At 36.2% G+C, this 11,492-nt stretch overlaps 1 protein-coding gene across 2 annotated transcripts in view; it reads right to left on the bottom strand.

The window, feature by feature from the left end:
* Nucleotides 1-356: 356 nt before the first annotated feature.
* The window catches only part of SREK1IP1 (SREK1 interacting protein 1), a 45,614-nt gene continuing 34,478 nt past the window's right edge, over nucleotides 357-11,492 (bottom strand). The window contains exons 4-5 of one of the 2 annotated variants that reach the window (XM_023210470.1): nucleotides 4,355-4,427; nucleotides 357-804 (exon numbers count right to left, since the gene is read on the bottom strand). In XM_023210470.1, the coding sequence (XP_023066238.1) occupies nucleotides 615-804; nucleotides 4,355-4,427 (263 nt within the window). In that variant the 3' untranslated portion in view covers nucleotides 357-614. The remainder of the gene's footprint in view (nucleotides 805-4,354; nucleotides 4,428-11,492) is intronic. The other variant, XM_023210471.1, reaches the window with a different exon arrangement.

The raw sequence follows: 11,492 nt of genomic DNA, 5'->3' as shown, positions 1-11,492 counted from the left end.
CAGCTACCCGGGAGGCTGAGGCAGGAGAATGGCGTGAACCCGGGAGGCGGAGCTTGCAGTGAGCTGAGATCCGGCCACAGCACTCCAGCCTGGGTGGACAGAGCGAGACTCCGTCTCAAAAAAAAAAAAAAAAAAAAAAAAAAAAAAGATATTATATTTTAGTATATAAAGCTATTAAATTTCTGTGTGTCAAGAGCAAAACATTACCCCTTACCTAACTTCATGATTGGAAGGTGGACACCTGAATCAGCAATACTCATTAGCTGCTAGGTAGATGACCCGTGTTGACTGCAGTAAAGCCATTTTACAATCAACTTATGAAGTAATAACACTAGCCAAACACACAGAGACACAAATACCAAAAACGATGTGTTTAGTATACACAAATAGCTATACTTGGGGCATGGCTATCAAGTAACAAGACTGATTTATTACTTTGTAGTCATAGCACATTAAAAATATATTGCCAGAGGGATAATGGTCCACATACGAAAAATGTCTATAGGGAAAGGCTCTGATTTATTGCAAAGCACAATATATAGCAAATTCCAAGGAAGGGCAAACACGTTTTAAAAACAAATTTTTAAATTTAATGGCTTAAGCCAAAGTCTCAGTTACTTTCTGGAGAATTCAGAACTATTAGGGGTAGAAGACTGCTTTTCCTTTTTTCTCTTCTTTTTTTCCTTTTTGTGATGTTTCCCTTTTTTTGATTTGCTCTTTTTTTCTTTTTTCTTTTCTTTCTTCTGATATTTTTGTTTCTTTTGTTTTGAAGTGTCCTCTTCAGTGGAACTGGATGAGTAAGACCTATGGATAATAATACACACTGACTGAGAATTGCATTTATGACTGATAGATAAATTTAAGCGGGATTTGAACTGCCTTAAATTCTTCTTGAAATAAGGTAGTGAGTATAAACATAAACTTAAAATATGCTTCCTATATTTGCATTCCCTTAAAACGCTGAATTTAGAATTTGTGCTGCTTGGTCACAGAAACTAACAAAACTAGTATCTCTATTCCACTCAATTTTAGTAATGAGTTTTAAATTCAGTAAGGATGAAATTATTTTTCTGTGACTTTTGGTTTTTCATGCAGTTATACCATTCAAAATCCTAAAATGCAAACAAAGGGGCATTTACCAAGCCTTATTATATTCACTTGTGTATATAATAACTTAGCATATTTTCTTAAAACTGCCTCAAAAGTTGCAATTCTCTATTTTAAAGGGCTATAATTGTGCGTTCATAGGAATGAATTAAAGCTGAAAGTTAGCAAAATAAAATTCTGCTGATTTTTCAAGTACTGGGTCCGTCTAGATGGAGAGTGATACACATGAATACTTGCATTACAAAATAATTTTCATTAGTTACAAAAGGACGCTTTTATGCTAGATATAAATGAAAAAGGATGGGTTATCATTATGTGTTTGAAAAATATTACTTTAATACTAAATTGGAAAAATTCGTTGGATTCCTTCCTCTAACACTAAAAAAAAAGAAAAGAAAAAGAATAGAAAACACTATCTTTCAAGATCTTACGTAAAGAGATGTGCAACATTCTACCTATACTCAAACTCAAAGTATGAGTGACAAGACAGAAACTGAGTGAATTTAAAATGTAAAAAAAGGTACCTGAAGAGTTAGTTTAGTGATCTAAATATTAGGAGTTAAAACTCAAACTAAGAAAACCTGAGATGGACATAAAGGAGGTGCCAATGTAAATTCAGGAGACTACAGGGGTCCAAGGCTATCTTGTGTCTGTATAGTGTGTGAATTCCTTGACTGCCTTCCTCCTTTAGTGACTCCGAGTTTTCCCTTATTTTTGTAATGTTGTGTTCCTTTTTCCTCCTTGTTTGTCTACTTACTCAGACTTCCGACCATCTGTTAAAGCTTATTTTCTCACGTATTCTCCTGCTCCCTTGCCTCTTCAGTTCTGTTATTCTCGAATCTTGTCTACTTTCCTGTTTTAAAGACCCTGCTTGACTTGACCTCTGGATTCTGACTAAAGCTTCTTCCCTGCTTGCACTTTTTTCTTTAGCTTTTTGGTCCCAAAGTGTTTTTCTTGTTTGTTTTTTTTTTTTTTTTGAGACAGAGTTTCACTCTTGTTGCACAGGCTGGAGTGTAATAGCGTGATCTCAGCTCACTGCAGCCTCCACGCCCCCAAGTTCAAGTGATCCTCCTGCCTCAGCCTCCCAAGTAGCTGGGATTACAGGCACCAACACCACCATGCCCAGCTATTTTTTTTTTTTGCTGTTGTTGTTGTATTTTTAGTAGAGATGGGGTTTCACTGTGTTGGCCAGGCTGGTCTCAAACTCCAGACCTCAGGTGATCGACCCGCCTTGGCCTCCCAAAGTGCTGGGATTACAGGAGTCAGCTACCGTGCCTAGCCTGAAGTCTCAATTTTAAGACAAAATTTTAGGCTGTGGCATAGCAACACGTTCAGGTGGCACTATCTCTGCTAAGTATGCGCAGAAAAGTTAATTTAATTTCAGGTTTGTGATGCTCAAGGTAAACAGGCCCAAATAAATAATCTGTCACTATAAAAGAAATATTTGGGAGGCCGAGGAAGGTGGATCACAAGGTCAGGAGATTGAGACCATCCTGGCTAACACAGTGAAACCTCGTCTCTACTAAAAATACAAAAAAATTAGCTGGGCATGGTGGCGGGTGCCGGTAGTCCCAGCTATTGGGGGAGGCTGAGGCAGAAGAATGGCATGAACCCGGGAGGCGGAGCTTGCAGTGAGCTGAGATCGCGCCACTGGACTCCAGCCTGGGCGACAGAGCAAGACTCCGTTTCAAAAAAAAAAAAAGAAAAAGAAAAGAAATATACAGATGTACCTCAACTTACGATGGGGTTACGCCCTGATAAATCTATCTGAAGCTGAAAATACACAAAATACACCTACCCTACTGAACATCATAGCTTAACCTGGCCTCCCTTAAATATTCTCAGAACACTTACATTAGCCTCTAGTTGGGCAAAATCATCTAACACAAAGCCGATTTTTATAATAAAGCATTGAAAATCTCATGTAATTTATTGAATACTGTCCTGAAAGTGAAAAATAGAATGGCTCTATGGGTACTTGAAGTACATTTCTACTGCACCATCATAAAGTTGAAAGATATATCGAACCAGAAAAATTGGGAACTATCTGTATTAGAATTTGGAAGACTATTAGATAATCTCATTTCCTATAAGCAATCCATCTTGCTGTGCTGGAACACATGAGTTAATAATACATGAACAGAAAACCCTGAGCTCTACATTCCTATTTGTTTTCATACTAAAGATTATTAGTTAACTCCTAACACTTGAAAGTGAGCTACTTTCCCAATTTATAAGATACCTGAAATATTAAAATACATGTATTAAATGCTCTATAAAGACTACGAAGTGGCAGCCCCTGGTTTCTAGAACCTATTCTGTATGAGACTGTGTCTAAACTAGAATTATGGTTCAATGCTTTTAAAACGTGCCTGGATGTGCAAATTTATGCTAGTATGAATGAAACTGCACTCATTAACAAGAGAAATGGCCACTTACTACTTTCAATAGTTTCTTTAACCAGCTAGTTTTTAAAAGAGTTAATAGTAAAAATGCACAGGTGGCTGAAGACTGGAAGAAAGTTATGATGCTAACAATTCCTTCAGGTCTTTCACAACCCTCATCAGCCATCATTCATATACATACATATATATATATATGTATATATATGAACTTATCATGCTAAATATATATAAATATAAATACAAATGTGTGTGTATGTAGGTGCATATATATAATTATATATACATACATATATTTTTTTTGTGGGGGGGTGCAGGCAGCAGACAGGGTCTTGTTGTGTTGCCCAGGCTGGAGTATAGCGATATGATCACATCTCCTGGGCTCAAGCAATCCTTCCACCTCGGCCTTCCATGTAGCTGGGAACCCAGGTACATGCCACCACACTTGGATATTTTTTTTTTTCCTTTTGCAGAGATGAGGTCTCACTATGTTGCCCAAGCCTGTCTCAAACTCCTGGGCTCAAGCCATTCTCCTGCCTTGACCTCTCAAAGTGCTGGGATTATAGGCATGAGCCATTGCACCTGGACAGCATGACAAGTTCTATTAAATTATATTAATAAGTTAATTTATTAGCCATGGCAATATTACAAGAATACAAATATTTTTGTCAACTTCATGTATATGAAGACAAAATACAAAGAGTTTGAACTTAAGCTCAATGAAAAGCTTAGTTGTTGAAGAAAAAATATTAAATTAACCGTATTATACGTAAAAAATAAAATTTTATAATCCATCCTAGACTCATAGGCCTGCTTTGTTTTTTAAAATGCTGTTAAAAAAATACCTTTTCCTTTTTTTTTTCAATTTGATTTTTTCTTTGCTTTTTTCTTTTTTCTTTTCCTCTTCTTCATTTATTCCTGGGAGGTAAGAGGAAAAAAAATCCAGTCATCATGAGTCTATATATTAATATGGCATGTATATATGTTAAAATTTTAGCTGTTGGTGAATTTCACTGGTTAGGATATTGTATTTCTTTTGTAATAATTTTCCCCTTTCTTAATTATCTTTATCCATTAAAAAACTCATAAAAGTATTAAATGCTTTTTATAAACATTTCAAATACTAAGTCCATCAAGTAAAAAAATGCAAGTACCCCACCTCTAATTCCCATAGGACGTCAATGCCAGTGGTTTGATGGGTACTGTTTGAGCCTTAAAAAGCAGAACAGTACAACAGTGCACAGTTTTAAAATTTTCTTCTGCAACAAAATTAGGATCATGCAATACGTATTATTCTCTAACTTGTTTTTTAAATACACTATTTGGTGTGTATTCTTCTAGGCATTCTTTTTACAAAACCAAACACACACACATTTACTCATATACACACATTTACTCATACACACATAGTTGCATGTAAGTTCCAAGTATTTTTTTGTCTTTGAAAAACGTACTGCCACATATATTTTGCAGCTTATTTTTTTCACTTAACATAGCAGATATTTACCTTTGTCATTAAACATATATCAATATCATTATTAAACATAGAATAGTGTTCCCATGAGCCATAATTTATCAATTTCTACTTTCATTGTTAGAAACAATAAGCAATGGAAATCTTTTACATATAAGAAGTATTTCTGGGTGACAGAACTTGTTTACGTTTATTTAAAGAAAGAGCAGGCCGGGCGTGGGCAGACCACGAGGTCAGAAGTTCGAGACTAAGCTGGACAACATGATGAAACCCCACTTCTACTAAAAATACAAAAAATTAGCCAGGTGTGGTGGCAGGAGCCTGTAATCCCAGCTACTCAAGAGGCTAAGGCAGGAGAATCGCTTGAACCCGGAGGCAGAGATTGCAGTCAGCTGAGACCAAGCCACTGCACTCCAACTTGGGCAACAGAGTGAGACTTAGTCTCAAAAAAACAAAACAAAACAAAACAAAACAAAACACCAGCAATACATTCAATTTTACTTTAATAAAAGAATATTAAAGTAAAATTCAAGAAATAGCTTTTCTACAAGAAAGATTATTTCCCAAGAACTCTCTAAAGAAAAAAGACTACAAAAAACTTAAGAGTTTGGAGCTATTCTTCTTTTTTTTTTTTTGAGACAGAATCTGGCTCTATCACCCAGGCTGGAGTGCAGTGGCATGACCTCAGCTCACTGCAAGTTCCAACTCCCGGGTTCATGCCATTCTCCTGCCTCAGCCTCCTGAGTAGCTAGGACTACAGGCAACTGCCACCAGGCCCAGCTAATTTTATGTATTTTTAGTAGAGACAGGGTTTTCACCATATTCGCCAGGATGGTCTTGATCTCCTGACCTTATGATCCGCCTGCCTTGGCCTCCCAAAGCGCTGGGATTACAGGCTTGAGCTACCATGCCTGGCTGTAAACATTTTAAAATATCTGTGTGTATATATGTATATATTCCAAATCTATATATTTTCTAATTATAACAGCAATGTATGTTCAAGGTAGAGACTTTATAGGTTTCAGAAAAAATGTATAAATAAGAGAATTAAAGTTTTGCTGTTAGGATCTCCTTTTAGTAGCCAGGAAGCCTTGGGGTTAGTTGGCAAGGTACAGAATAGAGATCAGTTTGTCTCATAAAATCCTAGGAGATTTTTATTGACCACACTTTATTCAACAAATATTTACTAAATGCTTATGTGTTAGGTACTGTGCTATGTACTGGGTCTTTGCTGTGCATGGTCCTTGCCCACAGGGAACTTATAGTTAAGTGGTGAGAAAGAAAATGAACAGGCAAAGATAGCATTCTAAGGGAAGAGCAAGGATAGTGCATGTCAGGAAGAGAAAATCGGTGCCAAAGCTCCAAGGCAGAAAGAGTTTGGTGCGTTCTAGAAACTAATAAGAGGTTGCTGCAGATAGAAGGGGAGGGGCAACTATGAATAAGAATGAACACGAATGAGAACAGATGAACAATAAATCATAAATACATGTAGAGCACTTTGAAATGAGAGGCCAGAGAGGTAAGCAGGAACTTGTTTATTCAAGACCATGAAGGCAGCAGTAAGGATTTTACATTCTAAGTGAGATGGACTGTGTGATCGGCAGTCTTACATGGTAAATGAATTGGAAAGAGCTAAGGGGAAAAGGCAGGGGAATAATAAAGCAACTGGAGTAATGCAGGCCAGAGATAGTGGTGTCCTGAATAAGGGCAGTGGAGGTGGTGGTATGTGTGTGGGAAGGACGATGGAACGAAGGAATCAAGGATGACCACCAGGATTTTAGTACTGCAACTGATTAAAATGTGGATTGGTGGGAAGTGGGTGGGAGACTGGAGGACAATTGTGGGTGGGGAGTGGAGACTTCAATTGTAGATATTTGAGATCTAAAAGACCTGTTTGACATCCAAGTAGGTAACTGAAGTAGGCAGTTTGGTATGTGATTCTGAAGTTTAGAGATTAGTCTGGACACACACACTGATCAGCTTACAGATGGTATTTAAAACTATGGGGAATAAATAAAATCATTTAGTTAGAGAATAATGAGAAAAAAATACAGGGAGTAAAGCCCAGGAAGATCATCTGCATCTTGAGGAACTCCAACATTTATGGGCTGAGAAGAGCAGGAAGAAGAGCTATCAAAAAGACTGACAAAGAAGGGCCACAAGGTTGGAAGAATACCAGAACCAAGAAGTAGGAACGTTAAAGAAGACAGGGGCCACCTATCAGATAGTACCTAAAGGCCAACTAGAATGTGGATAGAAAAATGTCAAATAGATTTGGCAAAAAGTAATTAAAGTCCTTGACAAGTGGACTGAAAAACAAATGGAAATAAAAAGGTAGAGAAAGTAAGAATAAATAACTTTTTTGAGAAGTTTAGCTAGAAAGCAGCAGAGAAATGGGATGCTAGCTAGAGGGATGCAAAGGATCTAGGGAAGAACGATGGGAAAAACAAGAAAAAAATTGATGCTGATTGAAATGATGATGTAGAGAGGGGATAACTGAAGAAATAAAATTCTTGAAGAAAAAGATTCATAGCAATTATGGTAGGACACGCCTTTGAAAGGAGGGACAGTCCTTCCATTTTAAGTAAAGGAAAGAAAACAAAGATGGATATATCTGCAAATTTGTGGATTAAGTAATTGGAAGCTAAGATGCTTTCATCTGGAGTCTTCTATTTTGTCAATGCAAGAGGGAGTCATTAGCCGAAGGAGGAAGGGAGAAGTGGGAAGTCTGAAGACTGGGGGAAAGGTACAAAATAAGTATGGGGAGTGAACTTGCAAAAATAAATGCAAGCTGAGATTAGGGATCATGAATTTATAAAAACACGAGTCTGCCTCTTTACCTTTGCACTGCTGTAAGGGGATCAGCATGGAGAAGGCAAAGAGAGGATCATCCATATTTGGGGTCTTGCTACATAAGGGTAAAAGATAAAGAAAGGGGTAAGGCAGTTACTGATATTTGCAAAAGAATAATTATGATAATGTATGATGGAATCTAAGCTAGATAAGGGGAAGACTAACTGAATGAAAGTGGTGGGTCAATAGCCTGAGGGTCTTTACATTAAAAAACTGGAAAGATAAGAACTTGGCGTAAAAAGCTTAGAGTGTATGATATTAATTTTGGAGGCTGAGAACAAGGTCCAGGGTGCAATCATGGAAATGTGTGGCTGAGGTGAAGAGACAGAAAAGATCATTTTCAATGATAAGGTCCAGAAGATGAGCTAGGGTGTTGGCAAGTCATTCACAGGTCATCTAAGAAAGTCTCTAAGAACAATGAGAGGACTCGAGATGAAAAAGAAGACAATTGAGAGTTTGAGGGTGGAGGATCATGTGAGACCCAGAGTTTGAAACCAGCCTGATTAACATAGTGACACCATGTCTTTATAAAAGAAAAAAAAATTAGCAGGCATGGTGGCATATGCCTGTAGTCTCAGCTACACTGGAGGCTGAGGCGGAGGATTGCTTGGGCCCAGGAGTTTGAGGCTGCAGTGATTCATGAAGCCACGATTGCGTTACTACACTCCAGCCTAGACAACAGAGTGGGACCTTGTCTCAAAAAAAAAAAAAAAAAAAAAAGAAAGGAGTCTTCAAATAATCGTGAGGAATGGCCTGAAGTAGATATATGAAGACAATAAAAATGGGAAGAAGCAGGAAAGCCAAATGACAGGAGCCTCAAAAGGGCATTTTGCTAAGACGATATGTTTATGATGTCTTGAACATATAAAAAATGTGAGTTATTAAAGACAATCAGTGGGAAGTATGTAGTTTAGAGAACTAAAAATGTAATTAAGAAAAGGGAAAAAAAAAGGCCAGACCAAAGATAAAATGTATTAAGGAGGAAAGCAGTCTTGAAATTCCAAGAACTATTTTTAATGTCTTCCAGCTCTCAGTTATCTCTTCCTTTCTGGAGGTGGCACTGGCCACCTCTTTCCTGAGTGCTATCAGCTAAGGTGTCAATGGTTGGCACACTAAGTTGGAAGAAATGATTAAAGGCAAAGTGAAGAAAAACAGGATGGAGGAAATAAGGCATTTTTTAAAAAAATCACATCCAATGACAATGTACATCTGGAGACTTAGAAATTGTACAAATAAGTACTATAGGTTACTTATCTCTATTCCTAGTATCCAGGATTTTGTCAGTTATGCCAACAGCTTTTTAGAAAACTGGTCAATGCCATTTGTCCTGAAAAACTTCTTTCCATTATGACAGAAGTACTAAAACAATGCAAGTGATGAAATGCTGGGAGAGATTCTATACTATTTAAGCAGAATGAATAATATGATTTTTGAAGTTCACCTATTTCAATTACATGAAATACTTGGAAATGACAAAACACTCTATCAGCTCAGGTTCCTATTTGCAAATGACATGACAATTTACACTGATATTCCCAAAGAGTCTAAAAAAATCTAGAATTAGTGAGTTCAGCAAGAAGAAAAAATAAACATACAAAAATCAATTCATTTTTATTAGCAACGAACACGCAGAGAACAAAATTAAAGATACAGTATCATTTATAATTTTCCAAAAAAAGTATATAAAAAGTGTATAGGACTTATATGCTGAAGACTACACAGTGCTGATTAAAGAAATCCAAGAAGTTCTAAATAAACAAAGAGACACATCATGTTCATGGATCGGAAGACTCAACAAAGTAATGACGTCCATTCTCCCCAAACTGATATACACATTTAATGCAATTCCTATTCAAAATCCTAGCAAAGCTTTCTGTAAATATAGACATGAGTTTAAAATTTTTATGGACATGAAAAGGAACTAAAATAGCTTGAACAATTTTGATGAAGAATAAAGTGGGAAGAATTAGTATCCCCATTCAAGACTAATTTTTAGCTATATTAATAAAGCTTATGTGGTATTAGCAGAGGCAAAGACACATTGATCAACAAAACAGCACAGAGAATCCAGAAACAAGCACACACAAATAGAACCAACTGATTTTTTTTTTTGGCGGGGAGAAAAAAAAGCAAAGCAATTTAATGCAGGAAAGACAGCCTTTTTAAGAAATAGTGTTGGAACAACTGAACAACCATAGGCAAAATAAATCAAGCCTCACTGCTTACATAAAAATCAACTCAAAATTTATCATGGACTTAAATGTAAAATTAAAACCACGAAACTTTTAGAAAAAAATATATGAGCATTTTTCAGATCTATGCATAGGCAAAGAGTTCTTATATTTGACACCAAAAGTATAGTCTATAAAAGGAAAAATTGATAAAATGGACTTCATCAAAATTAAAAACTACTGCTTTGTGAAAGACCTGGTCAGAGGATAAAAAAGACAAATGCCATACTGGGAGTAAATGCTTTCAAAATAGGTATCTGAGAAAGGACTAGTGTCTAGAATGGTATAAAGAATATCAACATGTATAAAGAACATACAAAATACACACATGTACCTACATATATATATACACACACAGATATATATATGTTCAGAACTCAACATTCAACAGTATGAAAAGATGCATAACATCATTAGCCATTAGGAAAATGTAAATAAAACCACAATGGGCTATAACTACACATGTGTTAGAATGCTAAGCATAAAAATGTTGGTGACAAAGTCAAATGCTGGTCACTCATACGTTTCTCGTAGGGACGTAAAATGGTACAGCCACTGTAGAGTTTGACAGTTTATTAGGAAACGAAACATACAACTACCATAACAACCTGGCAATTTTACTCTGGGGCATATGTCTCATAGAAATAAAGAGTTATGTTCACCCAAATCCTGTTTATAGCAGTTTTATTAATAATAACCCCAAACTGACAATCCAGTGGATAAATACTTAAACTGTAGTATATCCATAACATACACTACTATTCAGAAATAAAAAATAATGAACTATTGATATATGCAACAACCTAAGTCAGTCTGTAGAGAATTATAATTAATGAAAAAAGCCCATGAGAAAGGATTACATACTGTAAGATTCTATTTACAAAACATTATTGAAATGACAATATTATAAAAACAGAGAGCAAAGTTTTGGTTTACAGGGCTTAGAAAGGTGGTGAGGGCAAGAGAGAAATGGATATAGGTATCAAAAGACAGTATGAATGGTCGTGGTGGTGATGGAAATGTTCTGTGTAGACCGTATTAAAGACATTATCCTGCTTTGAAACTGAGTTTTCGAAGATGTTACCATTGAGGGAATCCAGGGAAGGGACAAAAGGGGTCTCTGTGTGATTTCCTACAGCTACCTGTTAATCTACAATATTCTCAAAATAAATATTTCAATTAAAAAATCAATTATCACATATGCATGGGTCTATTCTGTTCCATTGATCTATCTTTACATTGATACTACACTTTCATGATTACCTGTGGCTTTACAATAAATCTTGAAATTAGGTTGTGTTAGTTTTTCAATTTTACTAATCCTTTTGAAAGTATTTTGGCTTTTCTAGGTTCTTTACATTTCCAATTGGCTTGTCAATTTTTTTTTATTTTTATTTTTGGAGATAAGGTCTTGCTTGGCTTGTC

The sequence above is a fragment of the Piliocolobus tephrosceles genome, chromosome 4, assembly GCF_002776525.5.
Source record: "Piliocolobus tephrosceles isolate RC106 chromosome 4, ASM277652v3, whole genome shotgun sequence".
Classification (NCBI taxonomy): Eukaryota; Metazoa; Chordata; class Mammalia; order Primates; family Cercopithecidae; genus Piliocolobus; species Piliocolobus tephrosceles.
The sequence above is the reverse complement of the archived record's forward strand: the minus strand, read 5'-3'. Positions and strand labels throughout refer to the sequence as shown.